Genomic DNA, 20,792 nt, shown 5'->3' on the forward strand with positions numbered 1-20,792 from the left:
TTGATGCATTGTACTGTTATCAGCCTTTGCTTCATGCCTTTCCACCTGCCTGGAATGAGGGTAATAAGTCACGGTGGTGGTGAGTGGCAGATATCTCAAAAAAACAGCAATTGCAAATAAACAATGAGATTTGAAGATGGAGAAAATGTGAAGAATGAAGAAATGGGAAGATGAAAAAAAGGATGCTTTCTTAAGACAAAAACCAAGGTTTTAAACTTCGTGATTGGAAGAATGAAGCTGCAGCTTTCAAGTTCCAAGGAGGAACAGATCTGATTGGAAATACCATGTGCTTGGTTTCACCTGTGTTATAAGGGACAGTGAGGCATTTGAGTGGTTATGCTTAGCAGCAGTTGAAGATGTGGGACTGAGCTCAGGAGTGAAGTCAAAGCTAGATATTTATATTTGAGGGTCACTTAATGGAGGTGACTGTTAATAATAGTGAATGAAGTCTCTAAGGGGAGTGAGTTTATAGAGTCAAAAAACTAAGATAATGATTGTGCCTTGGTGTATCCAAGGAAATGCCATATTTATGAAATGCGGGTGCATTTTTTTTTTTTTTTTTTACCAGTTCTCATCAAGGAAGAAATCATTTATTTCAGTTTGGAAAATGAGTATTTTGCTTTCTACCGTAAATTTATCTGAAACCAATTAGTTTGTCTTCCTGCTTGACGATGTTTTCCTTTGCCATTGTTAGGAATGTTACAGGATAAACGAATGGAGATAGATAAACATAACCTAAATATTGGTGATTACAATCGAGCGGTGGGGAAAGGCCCTGGTTCTCGGCCTCAGATTTCCAAAGAGTCTTCCATGGAGCGCAGTCCTTATTTTGACAAGGTACGTTTTGTTTGGGTTATTTTCCCCCCTGTGGCTAATAAACAAATAGATTTAATAGCATAATTTTCACATTACTATTTTAGAACATTTTATATAATATAAAATGTGACTGGATTTGTAGTTTGTTTTTTTTTATGTCTCAGTTTAACCTAGTAACTGCATTCGTATTTTCTTCTTAATCCCCTAAAATATGTTTGGTTCTTTTTATCTACTCTAGAATTAACACTAATCTAATCTCTTCTGTTTTCTACCTGTTTCCTGTTGATGCTGGAATGTCATGTGACTTCTCTTCTGTTCCTGCAATGATTTCTCCCTTCTACTTGCTTGCTTGGCTGGTGTTGCACATCTTTCTGTCTGTCCAATCAGGATGGCATTGTAGCAGATGAATCCCAAAACATGCAGTTTATGTCCAGTCAAAGCATGAAGCTTCCCCCTTCAAATAGTGCACTACCTAACCAGGCCCTTGGCTCCATAGCAGGGCTGGGTATGCAAAACTTGAATTCTGTTAGACAGGTAAGTCCACATGAGTATTTTAGGCTCTCTGTTGAATGATTTGTATAAATAATAAGATCTCTTATGTGTACTTCTGTGTTTAAATCAGCAATACCATGTGGTAATGAGATGTTTGTCTCTGAAGAATCTCACTGGTATTTTTGTTACTGTTTGTTTTTGTAGAATGGCAATCCCAGTATGTTTGGTGTTGGAAACACAGCAGCACAACCCCGGGGCATGCAGCAGCCTCCAGCACAACCTCTTAGTTCATCTCAGCCTAATCTCCGTGCTCAAGTGCCTCCTCCATTACTCTCCCCTCAGGTAAAAAAGCTTCCGTTATATTCTCTTCTATTTACCTGGAATAGAACCTTGAATAATTTTATATTCGAATGAGATGACTGGTTGAGTATAGTATTTATTGGCATCTTTCAGATGCAGCTGATTCTCAGTTAGCTGTTGTTACAGAAGGATGTAGGAAGGATGAAAAAAATGAGCCAAAGACAATTGAAATCTAAAATTTACCGTTCTCTTCATTGAAACATTTTGGGGAGGAGGACAATAGCAAAGTAAAGTTGACTGGTTTAATATGCATCTTTTGTCACACTTTATGTAACCCATGAAAGTATATGTGAACAATAAATAGGTGAAAGAAAGAAAATAACTCTCTAAACAAGTAGTCCTCAAATTGCTCTATTGATAATTTAAAACACCCAGTACATTTAGCTAGTTTGGGCTATTTTATCACTGTTATTAACTTACCATTGTGATCCTAAGGTTCCAGTTTCATTGCTGAAGTATGCACCAAACAACGGTGGCCTGAATCCGCTCTTTGGCCCTCAACAGGTAGCCATGCTGAACCAGCTATCCCAACTAAACCAGCTTTCTCAGATCTCCCAGTTACAGGTAAGTAGATCAATAGCTATAGTCAGTACACATTTATTGAGTGTCTACTGTATGCTAAACACTAGGCACTATGCAGGAAGTACTGCAGTAAACAAAACAGGCACAGTCATAGTCCTCATAGAGCTTGTGGTCTACCAGGAAGACAAATTGTAAGCATGTGTGAGGAGCGTTTCAAATAAGTGCAGGATGCTGTGAGAGGAGGCCCAGCCAAGTCTGGGGTGGTAGAAGTGGGTAGGGTGATCAGAAAAAGTTTCCCTGATGATGTGAATGTTTAGATCAAACAGAAGACTGAATTTTAGCAGAATGGCTATATAGATCAAAGAATCCAAGGATGAGAGTGTACTAGATGAGACAGGAGATGTTGGCTGGATCAAGCCATGCCTTTGTAGGTCAGCCTGCCATAGTCGTTGTGAAGCGTCTTCAAATATAATGGCGTGGTAATGACAACCTCCTTGCAATCTTTCCTCAGCGATTGTTAGCGCATCAACAGCAAAGGGCGCAGAGTCAGAGAAGCGTGCCTTCTGGTAACCGGCAGCAGCAAGACCAGCAGGTAGATCAGATCTTCTACTTGGCAGTATTATTCTTTGTTTTAATAAACTCAGCTCATATCAGTTCAATTATAACAAGGGACTTAAAACATCTGATTAAAATGGACTCTTATATTAAAATATAATTGAATATGTCATTTATTAAGTCTGCTCTTTGCCCGGAAGTCGAATTAACTAGTATACTGTGATTGTTCACCTTCCTGTGAGAAGGAAGTGAATTCAGACGTGAAGAGAAAATGTGTGTATTTGTAAAGACTTTTTTCCAATTGTTTATTCCATCACCTTTCCCAAGGGTCGACCTCTTAGTGTGCAGCAGCAAATAATGCAACAGTCTCGTCAACTTGATCCAAACCTGTTGGTGAAGCAACCGACTCCGCCATCTCAGCAGCAGTCGCTCCATCAGCCAGCCATGAAATCGTTCCTTGAAAATGTTATGCCCCACACTACACCTGAGCTGCAAAAAGGGCCATCACCAATAAATGCTTTCAGCAACTTCCCTATAGGTAGGTTTCTGCTTTTCCAAAGCATTCAGCTGATGCATGGGTATCTCAACTCTGCATCCTTCTCTCTTGCCTTTATAGTTCTGTTCCCATGTGAAAGCTACATTAGCTGCTTCCTCACTGAGAGTTGCCTTAGGCATCTTCTAGGTTTAGCCCATCATCACGCTTCAGGGAAGGTCTCTCTCCAGTCAAGAAAATCATACTATTTCAAAATTCTACACTCATTTTAAGTGGGTTAAAATAAAGGAAACATTTATTTTTCAGACCCACATATCTTAATTATAGAATATGAAGGAGAGGAAAAGGCTTCAATTATTAGAAACAGCACACCAGAGAAATTTTGAGCAGCAGTGCTTTGGGGAAACAACTGGAAAAGGTCACATTTGTAGGATTGCCTTTACATGCAGCAGCTTCCGCTTTCCTTTTTTTACTATGTGTCCGGGCTGTTATTCTGTTTCTCCCATGGAAATTACAGACTTGTATATTTTCTCCTTTCTTAAGTCTCTTTTCTTGTTGTGCCTTTGATTATATTTTAACCCTCAATTGTTCACACCCTGCTTTTTTCTTTCTCTTTTCCCTTACAATGGTTTCTTGTAAACATTTGTTGGTTGCCAGCTCAACCATGTTGAAGGCAGTTAACTAGCACATTAGCACATTCTGGGCAATGGGTAGTGGGTGGGTCCTGGTCTTGCCCCCGCTGCTGCTTTGCTCTGTGACGGAGCTGATACATGATTTGGCTCTCCCTGGTACTGCCATGTACTCTCTCTCAGCTAAGACGTAAGTTGCACTTTGAGGCCTTGGGATTGTTAGCGATCTCTTTATACTTTACATTTCCAGAAGTAGTTCCTTTGTCAGTTACCATTGGAGGCGAATACCATAGGAAGGCATCTGATGGTGCCCAGGTGATCCCAGAGACAGCAGGCTAATAGTAAAGGCATATCCAGGTACACTGAGAGATTTTGGTTTCACCACTGAAGGGGACACACTTGACATATAAATTGAGCCAGTGGGAAGATAAGTTTCCAAATAAGGGACTTCCTATCCTGGCTGGCTTTTCAGCCACGGATACTTCGTCCTAATTAAGACAGTCTGCTTAGCCGATGCAAACACCAGTACAATTGCCTAAATCAGGCACATGGCCGTGCCCTTTCATTAATGTATTTTCTGTAGCTGCTTTCACATTGCAGGGGCAGAGTTGCGTAGTTGCAGCAGTGACCTTATGGTCCACAGAGCCTAATGTATTTACTGTCTAGCCCTTTACAGAAGAAGTTTTGCAACCCTTAGTCTAATTGATGCATCCAGAGAGCAGCATATTTTACTACTATTTGCAGATACTGGGATGATACTGGAGAATTCATGTTATTAAAACTTTTACGTTTGAAAAACTTAATATCACTTACACTCTCATCAGAACCATGAATTTAAAACCATTTTTTAGAAGCATCTCAGATGATGCTGATGTTGATGGTCCCTGGATCACACTTTTAGAAACATTAGTTTAATCGTTAGTTTTCTGACTGCAGTATCTAAGATAGAAATTCCTGTCCTTGTTCCAAGAGAGTATCTAAGTCTGAAAAGCGTCGTCATATCATCAAAGTTCAAGTAAATAGTGCGTTAGAATATGGGAGTCTTCCCTTTAGGGATGATCGCTGAAGCAGGACATTTTTACTTTTAAATAATGACATCCTTTGACTGGTCAGCCAGTAAAAATTGTTCCGTTTGTGTAGAACTCTTCTTGCATGGTACCTTTGGGAATTGGCTAATCATATATATTTTATTGTAAGCTCTAAACTTTACAGTTTATCCTCCTTAAATTTTTTTTTCCTCTTATTTTGCCAAGGTATTTAAAAATAATCAAAATTATATTGAGAAATAGCTTTCCATAGTTAAGGTAATTAGAGTACTAACAATTTTATGATTTGAAAACAGTGTACTATTGAAAGCTAGAGTATTTATGATAGTATGTGTTTCTGTCTCGGATGACCTTGGCCAGGAGCCCAGCGTGTCTGTCCTGACTGCCTTTCTTTTGTCTGTTATCATTTGGCTGCGCCACATTTGCAGGATGGTATTTATTAAGGAACACTGAGCAAGATTGAAAACATTAGATTCGTTACTTATTGTTTCTCTAGAAAATAGAAGTTGTGGTACCAGAAGGAACGTGCTGTATTTTTATAAGTTTTTAAAATTTTTATATTTTTAAGGCTTGAACTCAAACTTGAATGTAAATATGGATATGAACAGTATTAAAGAGCCACAGTCAAGACTAAGGAAGTGGACTACAGTGGACAGCATTTCTGTGAACACATCTTTGGATCAAAACTCCAGCAAACATGGTATAGAATATTCTTCGTTTTGCCTTAAAAAAAAAAAAAAACAAAAAAACTGGAGAATATTAAATTTCAACCACCTTATTTTATTTTAAATATATATTTTCAAAGCCAAATTCTCCTAGAACTTTCCCTCATTTTAAAAAAAGTGCTTTCAAAAGAAAAGCAGAATTCACCTATATTATACAGTTTTACAAAAGAGAGATCAAAGGATACATTTCTTAAAAAAGTATTCAGCTCTTATGATGATTTAGGTTTTTTCAGTTGATTAAATTGTTCTAATGTTCTTATTAATATTTACTCCATTTAATATGTGATATATTCATAGTAGGTTCTTAAGTTTTCTGCTATAATTAGATTTCTGTGACTTTTTATACAGTGACAGATTTTCTTTATTTTGTTCCTTTGTGTAGCATCATTTTTTAGTAATGCTATTTTCATCTTATTTAATATTATCCATCCATCCAGCGAATGTTAATGGGCTATCGTCTGCTTTCCAAGGGTTTTGGTAGGCACTTGCAATACGTACATACATATATGTACAGCTGTGTGTATGTAAACACGTAAAATCACTTTCCCTGAAGGAGCTCATTGTTTGAGAGCAAAACTAACATGTAAACAGCTTTAGTACAGTGTGATAGGTCCTATAAAAGTTAATATGTATGATAGTAGAAATAGTATAATAATACAAAGTAACATAGGAGTACTGAGTGAGGATGTGGCAGATCTGGATAGGCTTTATAGAGAGATTCACCCTGAACTGAGTCTTCAAGTTTACCATACAAACAAGTAGAGGAAGGAAAACCAAGAGAGAATAGCATATGGAAAGTTCGGAGAGCCTGATGAGTTCTATGAAGTGCGTCTAGACAGATCTGGAGGTGAAGGTGCAGATGTGAGAATGGAGGAAGATGAAGCTGGAATAGTAAGTTTAGAGAAAATCATGAAAAACTTTTATGCCATAAAGAATTTTAAACATGAAAATGGTGGCCATCTAGAGGCAGGTAAGACTTAGAGTAGTCTAGGTGAGAAATAAAGAAGGCAGCGGATATGAGAGGGCATGCATCGAAGAGTTTTAGAATTAAGGGCAAAAGGACTTGCTAACTAAACTCATTCATTCAGCATATATGCTGTTACCTTTGATGCACATCCCGTGCCTCCACCCTCCTTTGGTCTTCCCCTTGACTCTGCTCAAGAGTCATCTCCAAGAAATGTCCCTTAGACTTTGTTCCCCAATAACTTCTCTTTATATGTCCCTGTCTTACATAAGTATCCATTTAGGCTTGTCTCCATCACAGGACCATAACTCTTTGAGGACAGCAATCATGCTGTGCTTACTTTGGAGCTTCATTGAGCACATTGCAGCACTCTGAACATTTGCTAGGTGAAAGGTTGAGTGGGTGATAATGCAGTTAATGACAGTAAATGCAGGAATTGAAGCAGGCTTGGTGTGATAGATAGTTGGTTTTAGACTCATTGAATGTGGTGTTTTGGGGATAGTTCAATGTAAAAAACTCCAATAAGAAATTAGAAATAGGGCTGTAGCACTCAGGAAGGAGCCCTGGTAGCACAATGATTAAAGTCTTAGCTTCTAACCGAAAGGTTAGCAGTTCGAACCCACCCAGTGGCTCAGCAGGAGAAAGACCTGGCAACCTGGTTTCATAAAGATTACAGCCACTAAAGCCCTGTGGAACGGTTCCACTCTGTCACATGGGTTCTCTGTGAGTTGAAATCAACTCCACGGTACCTAACAACAACAATAACAGCACTCAGGAAAAAACTCTGGGCTAGAGTTAAGATTTCGTATTCATCACAGTGTCAAAGCCATAGGTATGGATGAATTTGCCCAGAGTGGAGGGGAGCATACAGAGAGAAAAGAACAGGGACAGAGTCATGGAGCCGCTAGTATTTAAGAGACCTGGAAATGAATGATTAAAGAGGTGTGACATGGAAACCCAGAAAAATGTTCCTGGCGTCAAGTTTCTTTGTAAAAATGAAATATTTCTTCCCTTTCACTGCTGTTGTAGGTGTAATGTATATTGTGTATTCTCAAGTGCTTCATAGACTTAACACAGGACAAACTGGTATATAGTATGCATTGTGCAGATGGGGTGTCATATCATGAAGCGCCGGTTTTGAAGTCGAACACACTTGGGATTAAGTTCCAGTTCCTTAAACCTCTCTAAGCCTCAGTGTTTGCATATGTAAAATGGAAATGACACATTGTAAAATGGTTGAGAGGATCAAATGAGATAATACCTGTTAAACTTTTAGCTCATTGCCTGGCACCTGACATGTAGGGGTTGGGGGTGCTTTATATTTGTTATGTTTTATCTTTTCTCCTCTTTTGATTTAGTGTTTACTTCTTTGTATGTTTCCACCATGCCTTTTGGTGCATAGATGGTTTTCATCTACACAAATCTCAAATGTGGGCAGTGCATTTTGAAGTTTTCTAATAATTAGTAATACAAAGTAGTTATTTTTATCTGCTTCCCCGCCCCAAGAGGTTTTTATTTTCTTCGCTTTACCAGGCTGTGTAACTAATGTTAACCAATCCAACATCAGTAGTGCTCATTTCATGGATGTTATTGTGGCTATCTCCAAGCTTTCATTTTATCCCTTTCAAAATCAGGAATATCTGATAGAGTTTCTTCTGTTTGGTTGTTTGGTTGCTTGTATTGTTTTTTCATTGTTGTATTTTTTCTTCCTTGTAAAAATGACTTCAAAAATATGCCTTGATCTAGTTTAGTTTGAGTTTTCATCTGTACCCCCAGAAAAAGGTTATTTTATATCTGTAAGAACCCTCTCAATTTCTAGTCTTAAAATGTTTTGTTCTTGCTGTGTGTGTGTCTGTTTTAACTTAAACTTTGCATTGTGTTTAAAGAAAGTGTTTTTTTATTATAATCATGCCAACCTTCCCATTGTTTGTTCTATCCAGGGCTTTGAACTAGTTCGTTCTGGTTTGAACCCTTGCCGAGAATTTGCATTTCCACCCCAGATATACTGAATCAGAATCTACATTTTAACAAGACCCCTAGGTGATTCTTAAGTATAATAAAATTTGAGAACTGCTGCTAGTGGTTCTCAGAATTGGTTCCTAACCAGTAGCATTAGCATCACGTGGGAACTTGTTAGAAATACAGATTGTCAGCAGGGGCTTGAACTGGAACAAACTGGTTCAAAGCACTGGTTCTGTCAGTGTCTCCCAGAACAGCTTATTTCTGCTCAGTGGCTCTTTTCCTTCTCTTGTATCTTTCTTTGTCCTGGAGGATGCTGAGTCCTCTTCTTAGGTACGATCTTTTCATTTGTTTTGCTTTCCTTTTTCCCTGTTTTTAAAAAAAGAGAAATTTTAATCATCCTATTCTCACCATTAGTAATATTTTGGTGTAGTTTCCTCTCCTTTTCTTTCAAAAATGAAATTGGCATCTTACTTTGTGTTCAGGAGATATCTCAAAACTGCCAGCCCATGTTATGTTTTGTTAGACCCTCCCTATATTTAAAACTATTTTTTTTTGAACCAGCATCTATTTAAAAATTTAGGAAATGTTATGTAAAATTTCAGATTTTTGATGTCTTTGTAAATGTGAACATTTAGCCGCCCTGAAAGTCTCTGGGTGGTGCAAATAGTTTGTGTTCGTCTGCTAACCTAAAGGTTGGTGGTTCAGACTCACACAGCAGTGCCATAGAAGAAAGGCTTGGCAATCTGCTTCCATAAAGATTACAGCAAAGAAAGCCCCGTGGAGCAGTTCTACTCTGTAACACCTGGGGTCACCACGGGTCGGAATTGACTCCACGGCAATGGATATGGGTAGCAGCCGTGAGTCTGCCATCCTCCAAGGCAATGACCACCTGCAACTGAATAGCTGCTGCCCATGTTCTTGCTTGAGCCTGCCACTTCCTGTTGTCTCCTTACTTGATGGCACTGTCATTTGCCATTTTTCCTTGCATTTGCTCAGGAGTGTTCTTTTTTCCTCCCCTTCTGTCCCTCTTTCTTTCTCTCTCTCTCACACACACACAAACAACACATACCCATTGGTGGAGAAATATTTCACTGTGCTCATGCATGTTCCTGTCTAATGGACCATGGGATTTTTCCTATAGCCAACTTACTTCACTTGATTACATTACCTGATTGGCCTCTTTGGCATTTGTGTGTCCCCTTGTAGGAGAAAATAAACCAGTTGCCATCGAGTAGATTTACCGACTCATGGTGACCCCATGTGCATCAGAGTAGAACTGTGCTCTGTTACGTTTTCAGTGGCTGATGTTTTGGAAGTAGGTTGCCAGGCCTTTCTTCTAAGGTCCCTGTGGGTTGACTTGAACCTCCAACCTTTTGGTTACCAGCTGAATGTGTTAACTGTTTTTATCACCCGGGGACTTCTGTAGTAGAAAATAACCAGTTGCCACTGAGTTGATTCTGACTCATAGCTACTCTATACGACAGAGTAGAACTGCCCCGTAGGGTTTCCAAGGCTGTATTCTGTACGGAAGCAGACTGCCACATCTTTCTCCTGCAGAGTGGTTGGTAGGTTCAAGCTGCTAACCACTGCACCATCAGGGCTCCTAGTAGGAAATAAACCAAACCAAACCCATTGCCATCGAGTCGATTCTGACTCATAGCGACCCTATAGGACAGAGTAGAACTGCCCCGTAGAGTTTCCAAGGAGTGCCTGGTGGATTTGAACTGTTGACCTTTTAGTTAGCAGCCGTAGCACTTAACCAGTATGCCACCAGGGTTTCCTAGTAGAAAATAGAGGGCTGTTATTCCATAGCAGTTGAGTAGTACATATATAATTTTTAAACAGGGATGATCTAGTAGCCGGATGTGGCCTTGCATCAGAAGTAGGCTGAGCCTGGGGAAGGGAGAGGCTGGACTGGAGGTGGCAGGCATCATTCAGGCCTGTGGTGAAGACCTCGGCTGGCACTGACATTGTGAGTGGAGTAATGATCCTTGCATTGCACAGTACTTAACATAGATTGTCTCGATTTGTAACATAGTCTTGTGAGATGGGTTTCATTTTTATCCCCATTTTACCGAAATGCATATAGCTAGTAAGTTGCTGAGCAGAGAAGAAAGGGCAAATCCAGGATACCTTCTATGTCAGGGGTCCCCAAGAACACCTTCAGGTTCAGTGATTTCCTGGAAATACAGAACCCAAAAAAATCTGTTACACTCACAGTTGTGGTTTATTACAGTGAAAGAATACACGAATGGAAAAAGGAGCATAGGATGGAGTCCAGGAGAAACAAGGCACAAGCTTCCGGTTGTCTTCTCCCAATGGAGTTGCATGGACAGTGCTTGATTTTTCCCAGCAACTATGTGTGACAACATGTACAAAGTATTACCAACCAGAGAAGCTCCCCTGAGCCTTGGTGTCCTCAGTTTTATTGGGGATCAGTCACATAGATGTGGAGCACCCCCATGACCAATCTTAGCTACTCAGTGTCCAGCCTCACCCCCACTAAGAGGTCAAACAGATAACAGCATGGCCCAGAGCGCCCGGAGAACAAATACGGGTGTTCATCATAGATCACATTGTTAGCATATATACTTGTCCCTCAGTATCCACAACAGATTGGTTCTAGGACCCCTGCGGAAACCAAAATCCACAGATGCCCAAGTCCCTTATGTAAAATGATGCGGTATTTGCAGATAACCTATGCGCACCCTCCCATATACTTTAAGTCATCTCTAGATGACTTATAATACCTAATACAATGTAAATGCTATATAACTAGTCATTAATGCTTATATGTAATGCTTTCTCGGTCTTTGCAAGATGTTATCAGGAGCCAAAGAGGCCATTTTTGCCGTTGTGGGGGTAGCACTAACACTTCCACGAATTTTGGCTTCTTTCTGCTCTATTGTGCAAATTCTCGACTCGTTCTTACTGACCTTACAGCGCACTTTGGCAGGTGACCTACTATTATTCAGAAGATCTTAGATTTTTATTTTCTCGTCCAGAGATAGCACTTTACACTCCCTTTTAGCCTTTTTTTTTTCCCCTGAATATTTTTGATTGACAGTTGGTTGAATCTGAGGATGCGAATCTGCAGAACCTGGCATGGCCCAAAGCCTCAGGTACAAAATCATCAGGCAGGATACTCCAAAGGCTTAGAAGTTATCTCCTAGGAAAGAGATGAGAGTAGCCTGACCTTGTGTAGTCATGATCCAAAAGCTAAATAGAAAGCCGATTCAACAGGATTCAGTGATCACAGTGAGGGAGGTGGAGGAGCCAACAGAACCTCCTTGTTTTCTAGCTTAAGCAGCATCACATTTATGTTCATATGATTAGTATGACATCCATTTCTTACTCGTTGAATTTTCTTTTATTGTGGTAAAATACATATAACATTTGCCATTTTAACCATTTTTGAGTGTGCAATTCGTTGATATTAATTACATTCACCATGTTGTGCAAACATCCATTTTCAAATATTTTTCATCCCATTAAACAGAAATTTGGTATGCTTTAGGTAATAACCCTCCATTTCCCCTTCCCATCAACCCCTGGAAACCACTAATAAACTTTTCTCTATGCATTTTCCTATTCTAAGTATTTCGTGAAAGTGGGGCCATACAGTATTTGTTCTTTTGTGCCTGACTTATTTCACTCAGCATAATGTTTTCAAGGCTCATCCATGTTGAAGCATGTATCAGAACTTCATCACTTTTTATGGCTGAATAATATTCCATTGTATAGATAATACCACATTTTGATTATCCTTCTGGATGATAGACGTTTTGGTGCACATTTGGGTTGTTTCTACTGTTTCGGCTGTTGTGAGTAGTGCTGCAATTAACATTGGTATACATATATGGTGCCCTGGTGGCACAGTGGTTGAGAGCTACAGTGAGCTACACCTGCTAACCAATAAAAGGTTGGCAGTTCAAATCCACCAGCCACTCGTTGGAAACCCTGTGGGGCAGTTCTACTCTGTCCTATAGGGATGCTATGAGTTGGAATTGACTCAGCGGCAGTGGGTTTGGTTTTCTGTACGTGTATCTGAGTCCCTGCTTTCAAGTCTTTTGGATATATACCCAGGAGTGGAATTGCTGAGTCACATGGTAATTCTATGTTTAACTTTTTGGGGAGCTTCTAAAATGTTTTTCACAACAATTGCACCATTTTACATTCCACCAGCAATGGATGAGGTTTCCAACTTTCCCATATCCTTGATAACACTTGTTATTTGCTGGTTTTCTGATATTAGCCATCCTAGCGGGTGTGAAGTAGTGTCTCATTGTGTTGTTGATTTGCATTTCCCTAATGATACTGACATCGAGCATCTGTTCATGTGCTTCTTGGCCATTTGTGTATCTTTGGAGAAATGTCTATTCAAATCCTTTGTCCATTTTTTAATTGAGTTGTTTGTCGAGTTGTAGGGGTTCTTTTTATATCCTGAATATTAAGCCCTTATCAGAGATAATGGTTACCAAATATTTTCTCCCATTTTGTGGATTGTTCTTCGTTATCTTCATAAAGTCCTTTAATGCACAAGTCTAATTATCTGTTCTGTCTTTTGTTGCTCGAGCTTTTGGTGTCATATCTAAGAATCAAATCCATTGTCAGAAATTATTCCTTAAATCATTCCCTCTATGTTTTATTCGAAGAGTTTTATGGTTTTAGGTCTTATAGTCATTGATCCATTTTGAGTTCATTTTCATAATATGATGTGAGATATGGGGTCCAACTTCATTCTTTTTCATGTGGAGATTCAGTTGTCCTGACATCATTTATTAAAGAGATTATTTTTCCCCCAATGAATGGACTTTACACCCTTGTGGAAAATCAGTTGAGCATAAATATATGGGTTTATTTCTGGACTCTCAATTCTATTCTATTAATCTATATTTCTGTCCTTATACCAGAGACCCCTGGTGGCGCAGTGGTTAAGCGTTTGGCTGCTGACCAAAAGGTCGGCAGTTTGAATCTGCCAGCAACTCCTTGGAAACCCTCTGGCGTAGTTATGCTCTGTCCTGTAGGGTCGCTGTGAGTTGGAATCGACTCAGCGGCAGTGGGTTTTGTTTTGTTTTATTGTTTCACCAGTATGAAACTGTTTTGATTACTATAGCTTTATAGTGCGTAAGTGTGAGTCCTCCTACTTTATTCTTTTTCAAGATTGCTTTGGCTGTTTGAGGCCCCACATAATTCCGTGTGAATTTGAGTATTGGCTTTCCATTTCTGCACAAAAAAAAAAAAGCCCTTGCAGTTTTGGTAGGGATTGCTTTGGGTAGTATTGACACTCTAACGATATTAAGTCTCCCACTTCCCGAGCATAGAGTGTCTTTCCATTTATTTAGGTCTTCTTTAATTTCTTTCAGCAGTGCTTTATCGTTTTTAGCATACACGTCTTTCACCTCCCTGGTTAAATTTATTCCTAGATATTTTATTCTTTTGGATGCTATTGTAAATGGAATTGTTTTCTTAATTTCTTTTTCAGATTATTCATTGTTGGTGTATAGAAACACAACTGATTTTTTGTGTATTGATCTTGGACCCTGTGATTTTACTGAATTCACTTACTAGCTTTAGTAGCTTCCTTGTGGATTCTTTGGGATTGAATATTTTCAGTTGAACATTTTTATATAGAGGATCATGTCATTTGAGAATATAGTTTTACTTCTGTCTTTCTGATTTGGATACCTTTATTTTCCTTGCCTAATTGCTCTCGCTAGAAATTCCAGTTAATGTGAAAGTGGGCATCCTTGTCTTGTTCCTTCATCCTTTCGCCATGGACTTTGATCTTTACTGTGGGTTTTTCCATAAATGTTCTTTATTGAGTTATTTCCCTTCTATTCCGAGTTGAATATTTTTATCATGAAAGGGTGTTGGATTTTGTCAAATGTCTTTTCTGTATCAATTGAGATGATCATGTCGCTTTTTCATTTGTTCTATTAATGTGGTTTATTACATTACTTGATATTCTTATATTGAATCACCCTTGCATTCCTTGGAGCCCTAGTGGCGCAGTGGTTAAGTGCTTGGCTGCTAACCAAAAGGTTGGTGGTTCCAACCCACCAGTGGCTCTACAGGAGAAAGATGTGGCAGTAAAGATTACAGCCTTGGAAACTCTGTGGTGCAGTTCTACTCTGTCCTACAGGGTCTCTATGAGTCAGAGTCGACTCGATGCCAGTGGGTTTGGTTTGGTTTGGTTGCAATCCTTGGATAAATCTCACCTGATCATGGTGCATAATCCTTTCAATATGCTGTTGGATTTTGTTTGCTTATATTTTGTTGAGGATTTTTATATCAATATTCATAAGGTATGTTGGTCTGTAATTTTTTCATTGTATCTTTCTAGGTCTGGCTTTGGTGTCAGGGTAATGCTGGCCTCATAGAAAGAGTTAGGAAGTGTTCCCTCCTCTTCTAGTTTTTGGGAAGAATTTAAGAAGGATTAATGTGAGCTCTTTTTTAGATGTTTGATAGAATTCCCCAGTGACACCATCAGGTCCAAGACTTCTCTTTGTTGGGAGATTGTTAATTCTTGCTTCTCCTTGATCACTTGGGAGCTTGGAGACTGGAGCTAAACTGGAGGATCGCCCCTTTTCAGTCCTTCCGGGAGCCCTCAGACAGGTTACAACAGACATATACAACAGTCTGCCAGGCAAAAGCCAAGTCTGTTCTGTGCACCCCAGGATTAGAGAACATCCCCTTCTCTGAGAGCATGGTTTGCATTCTGCCACCCCTGCCACAGTTACAGTTGTGGAATTGGAGAGGGAGAAGGCCGTCACTGGTATAAAGAAAACTTTTTTTTTTACAGTTTACAAGTTGCCTTTTTCTTGCTTCAGCATTCGTCTAGTAGCTCTCTGATTACCTTTTAAAGATCTTGCAGAGCTGTTTCTGTGGATCTTCAGTTGTTTTCCTTGGTGATAGCATCGGGGGAAGGAAGTATAGAACTGCTCAGGCTGCCAACTTCTGGGAAGTATCCTTTCCATTGAATTTTATCTTGAATCTTTATTAGACTAAACTTGGCTTAGAGGTCAGCTTTCTAGATTGTACACGTTGGACTGATGGTTATCAGAAATCAAAGGTAAAATTGTCATGTAACAGAGGAAACATTGGACCATAAATCAAGCAGTCCTTAATTCTAAGTTGAATTTGCCACTCATTGATATATCTCATTTGGAATTTTTTTAAGGGTGAGGATGAGGGGTTGAGACAGTGGGAAAATGGTCAAAATAAGCATGAACTCTAGAGTCTAGACTGAGCTCTGCTGCCAGTTAGGTACAGGCAGTAACTTAACCTCTCTCAGCCTCAGGTCCCTCATCTTTGCAACTGGGATAATAATGATACTTGTTTGGATGTTTTGAGGGTGAATGAGACAGTACATCACAAGCACTTAAGCAGTAAAAGAGGGTTAGACACATAAGTGGTCAATTGGTCCTTAGCCGTCATTATCTCACTACATGCCCTATCGTCTACCTCTAAGACAAAAGTGTTTCTCTGGGGTCAGTCCATCTTTATTTGCTTTAACTAATTCTACCAGGTAGATTTTACGTTTGATTTTTCTGATGTTCTCTCAGACAGTGAAATCATAGAATATAATCAGACCCTAGCTGCTTCTTATATCAAGCTTATCTCCTTTTTAATATAAAGTGAAGTTTTAATGAGTGGACATTTCTTCTTACTAAAAAAAAAAGAATACTTTTATTATCTCAGGCTCTTGCATAAGAATTTGTCACTTGAAATTTGGCAGTTAAGCTACCAAACTGTATTACTTGCAACTACTACTTTATATCTTGCTTCATTCCCAAGTGGTTTGGATTCAGCTTACCAAAAAGAATTCACTCAGATAAAAATAGCTAGATGAGGAAGCCAGAGCAGAGGGGGAAATGGAAATGATGGAGAAACTAAGTCACCTCAGGGATAGGGGAGTACCCAGCAGTGACTGGTATGAGACCCTTTTGAGGCCCAGCTCTGCCATGTCTAAATAACTGATGTAGAAGCTTTGATGTTGTAACTTGCAACCAGGGGAACCTTTGTCTTGGAATAGTGAGACTAAAGCAACATTCAGGCCACTGCTGTGTTTTACCAGAAGTGCATAGCTAAAGCAACCTTCTCAAACCCATCATGAATGAAAGAGTCACTGGTTTTTCCTTCTTCACCCTCACTCTTCCCCATGTTGTGAAAATGTACCTCCTTCCATCAAATTAGTAAAGCTAGAAACCTAAGACACAGCCTTTTTTTTTTTTTAAATACAGCAGCTTTATTGAAGTATAATTCACATACCATACAATTTACTCTCTTAAAGTATAAAATTCTATGACTTTTAGTATATTCAGAGTTGTATATCCGTCACGATACCAATTTTTGAATATTTTCATTACTGTCAAAAGAAACCCTGTACTCCTTAACCATCACTTCTCAATTCTCTGATTTCTGAGGCCCAAGGCAACTACTAATTTACTTTTTGTCCCTGTAGATTTTCGTAATCATTTAATATGTGAACTTTTGTGACTGGCTTCCCCTCCCCACTTAGCATAGCGTTTTCAAGATTTATTCATGTTGCAGCATATATCAGTACTTTAGCCCTTTTTATAGTTGAGTAATACTGTATTTTATGGCTATATCACATTTTGTTATCCATTTATCAGTTGATGGACATTTAAATCTAACAGACATTCTCGATTCTTTCTATTCTACACCTTCCACATCCAGTCCATGTGAAATAAATAGTGTCTGTTCTGCTACCAAAATATATAGTATATGTATCCATTATCTCTTACTGCCTCAACAGCCTCAGATGATCTCCCTTCTGCCAGGCTTGCTTCCCTTGCCTCCAATCCATTTTCCACAGTGCAGCAAATCAGATTTTTCTACTTCCCTTCTGGAAATACCTTAATATAAAAGAACCCCTTATTGTGCCCTTCATAGCCCTGCAGGAGGGTATTGCAAATTCTGATGCCTTCAAGAAACAGACATACAAATGTGTGCAGAGGTGGCTGGGCATAGACCAGTCTGAAGTCCTAGGACCTGTGGCTAACTAAAGTGTACACATCGTACCTCCAGGCCTTTGAATTCCGAACATTAAAACAAGACATATTTGGTCATCCCTGCCCTTCAATGTTAGGACTCCTCCGCTCCTTAATGTTATTCACTTTCTCACTTCTTGTTTTCTAGACACAGTGGTCTTGGAAGGTTTTTCAGTTTGTCGCACCTGCCAAGCTGTTTTCCTCCTCCGTTCTTTGCACAGACTGTCTCCGTTACCTAGAATCTCTTCCTCCAGCCTGTTACGTGCTAACTCTGCCTCTCCTCGCCACACACTCTCTTCTCAGTTTACTTGTTTTTTCTGTCTCCCCAATTAGAATATAGTGTCATTGAGGGCAAGGACCCCAGTTGTCTTCCTTTTCTATCTACAGCATTTGGCATAGCAGCTGGAACTGTTCTAATGAGCGAATGGAAGTGGATGTGTTTCGCTTCTTCTGTGAAGCATTAGTCATTTTAATGTGTATTCAAAATAGCTATTTTCAATTTGGAGAATAAATCATCATCTAAGAAACAAATGATCATTTCTAACTGAGAGTAAATTGTGTTTATGGATTTCACACTCATCTTGGTAACAGATATTTTCAGTGCTGTGTTATCACAAGGGGCTGAAGTACAATGTTGTTGTTAGTTGCCAAGTCGGTTCTGACTCATGGCGCCCCCATGTGTGCAGAGTAGAACTGCTGGAGTATAAGGTAGACGTAGAAATATCCTTATAGGAGAGAACGTCCATTTGTTTTCATTACATGAATATCCTGGATATACATGAATACACAGTTTCCTGGATTCTGAGATACAGCTGTTTGCCACTCACGACGTTCCTTACTACAGTTCTTTCTTCACCAGAATTCTTTCTTCCTCCCTCCAGTGCTCCTCATTCATACCAAAAACATGAATCTCCCCAACAAAGAGGTCACTGTGCTTGTTCTCAGTTTAGGCCAAAATACAATGTTTTAATGAGTTAGAAATAATTTTGTACTCATATTCTGGTCACTTATTATTGATGGTTATGTGCCTCATATCCTTGGTGAAATAGAGTCCACTATGGTAATTTCAGGCTACACCTACTCCTTAGTTATCAACTGTCTTGTTACCAGATATCTCGCATTTACAATAGTAAAAAATCTCCTATCCGACTATTTTGTGCATTAACATCGTATGTCTGACAGTAATGAATGCCAAGGTGCGAGGCGAGAGTAACGTTACGTTGGCAATAATGGTTAAGGTTATGTCTCAACCTGACTGAGTCATGATTCTCAGTGGTTTGACAGTTATGCAGTGCTGTAATTTGGCATTTATGTAATGATTTAGTTATCCTCCATTTTGTGATTTGATGTGGTCATCCAACATTTTCGCATAATGCCGATTTTGCATAATGACTTGGTCTTTGGAACCTAACCATGTTGATAAGTGAGGAGAGGGTGTATTTTTTAAGCAGTGGAATCCTTTTTTTCAAATGAAGAGAGTTAAAAGTAGTTGAGGTCTGGAAGAGACCTCTGAGCTCTCCTGTCTCCTTACATCTTCACGTACTCTATAGAACACAGTTGAACCCAGAGATCTAATAGAAAGTAGTCTTATAATCGAGAAGCTACAAGAATAGATTGAGTAGTGTTTTTTGCTTACATTTCACTGTCATTTTTCTCCTTTTAGGTGCTATTTCAAGTGGTTTCAGGCTGGAAGAATCTCCATTTGTTCCCTATGACTTTATGAACAGCAGTACTTCACCAGCCAGTCCTCCGGGTTCAATAGGAGATGGCTGGCCACGTGCCAAATCGCCTAACGGCTCTAGCAGTGTTAATTGGCCACCAGGTAAAATGCTGGCAGTTTCATTCATGAGAGTATGTTTCCATTAAGGTATTGTTACATCTGGACTCAATTAGCTAGTGATTTAGCCCGATTCTGGGTGGTTGGACTGATTTATACTAGAGATAAGAACCAATGTAGAAATGACAAATGAAAAGTTGAACATAAAGTCTTGGGCATATGAGTGTATTTGGCCTGTTACCAGTGCCCTTATGCTCCAACCAGTGAAATTGGGATGGGTCCCATTGACCAGCATAAAGAATAATATAAAAAATCTTAATTCATAGAGCCTATTCATCTATCTGGGCACTAACTTGACAGTGTCTTTAGTTGTAGTGAGGAATTATCAGAAATGCACCTGTGGCCTGCTTTGTCTTACTCAATTTGCTTTCACTTTGTGACTTGTCATAAAGCACTTAAAAGTGTTTGTGTTTAAAAATAAATAAACTCAGAGATGATTTCAGCTGTAAAAACTTTCAGGGTAAGTTATTCATAAAGAACAGTTTGTATTGTATTAGCTGTGTTACTGAACCAGACTCTTGGAATGTTAATATAAATTGGAAAATATTTGAGAATTGCATAGCTTTAAGAACAAAAGTTTTGAATATTTAATAATGTATTTTAAAATGATAAAGCTTTGAACTAATTTAAAATTTTCCCTTCCAGAATTTCGCCCTGGTGAACCATGGAAAGGTTATCCAAACATTGACCCCGAAACTGACCCTTACGTCACTCCTGGCAGTGTCATAAACAATCTTTCAATTAATACTGTGCGGGAAGTTGACCACCTCAGGGACAGGAACAGTGGTACGTAGGATGGCACAAGGCAGAATTTCTGAATGAATCAGGACAACACAGTTTAAGAATGGCTGAAAGTAGGTGTGAAACTTTTCAGCAGCAAAAGTCACACCAGCATCACAGCATCTCACATCCAAGGGAATCATAAAAATGAAAACAGAATTCTCATTAATTTTCCTATGGTTGATTCTTTAATTCGGCCATTTTTAAAGTCATGAGGATTTATCTTCTTATCGTTTGAAGTGGTAAGAGTTAATACAGAGGACCAGTAAGCATTCGTTTTCCAGTAATTGTGTTAACAGCTTAAGGTTGTTACCTGCTATTATAATGAGATACAGTACTGTGGTTATTTAAAAAAATGGGTGTTTCTTGTATGTAAAAGATGTGGTTATATTATTATACGTTTATAAACTCTGGACATTGAAGGACTTTGATCTGGAGTGGCAATTAGGCTTTCTTTCCCAAAGTGTAAAAATAAGACCAATTTAAGGGTCACTGCAGTCCAGATGCCACTTTTAATTTAAAAATTTAATTAAAGATCATCATATTTCTACCACAGTTATTTTTCACTGTAGGCATTTGCATGTATTCCTCTGC

General features: G+C 39.0%; 1 protein-coding gene across 4 annotated transcripts in view; it reads left to right on the top strand.

The window, feature by feature from the left end:
• Window positions 1–20,792, top strand: part of TNRC6A (trinucleotide repeat containing adaptor 6A) — a 105,631-nt gene that overhangs the window by 73,138 nt on the left and 11,701 nt on the right. For all 4 annotated transcript variants that reach the window (XM_012554635.2, XM_023728532.1, XM_023728534.1 and 1 more), the window contains 8 exons: window positions 695–837; window positions 1,513–1,650; window positions 2,104–2,232; window positions 2,702–2,782; window positions 3,073–3,283; window positions 5,482–5,613; window positions 19,245–19,403; window positions 20,064–20,204. In XM_012554635.2, coding sequence (XP_012410089.2) covers window positions 695–837; window positions 1,513–1,650; window positions 2,104–2,232; window positions 2,702–2,782; window positions 3,073–3,283; window positions 5,482–5,613; window positions 19,245–19,403; window positions 20,064–20,204 — 1,134 coding nt within the window. The remainder of the gene's footprint in view (window positions 1–694; window positions 838–1,512; window positions 1,651–2,103; window positions 2,233–2,701; window positions 2,783–3,072; window positions 3,284–5,481; window positions 5,614–19,244; window positions 19,404–20,063; window positions 20,205–20,792) is intronic.

This window comes from Trichechus manatus, unplaced genomic scaffold (assembly GCF_000243295.1).
Source record: "Trichechus manatus latirostris isolate Lorelei unplaced genomic scaffold, TriManLat1.0 scaffold00024, whole genome shotgun sequence".
Lineage (NCBI taxonomy): Eukaryota > Metazoa > Chordata > Mammalia > Sirenia > Trichechidae > Trichechus > Trichechus manatus.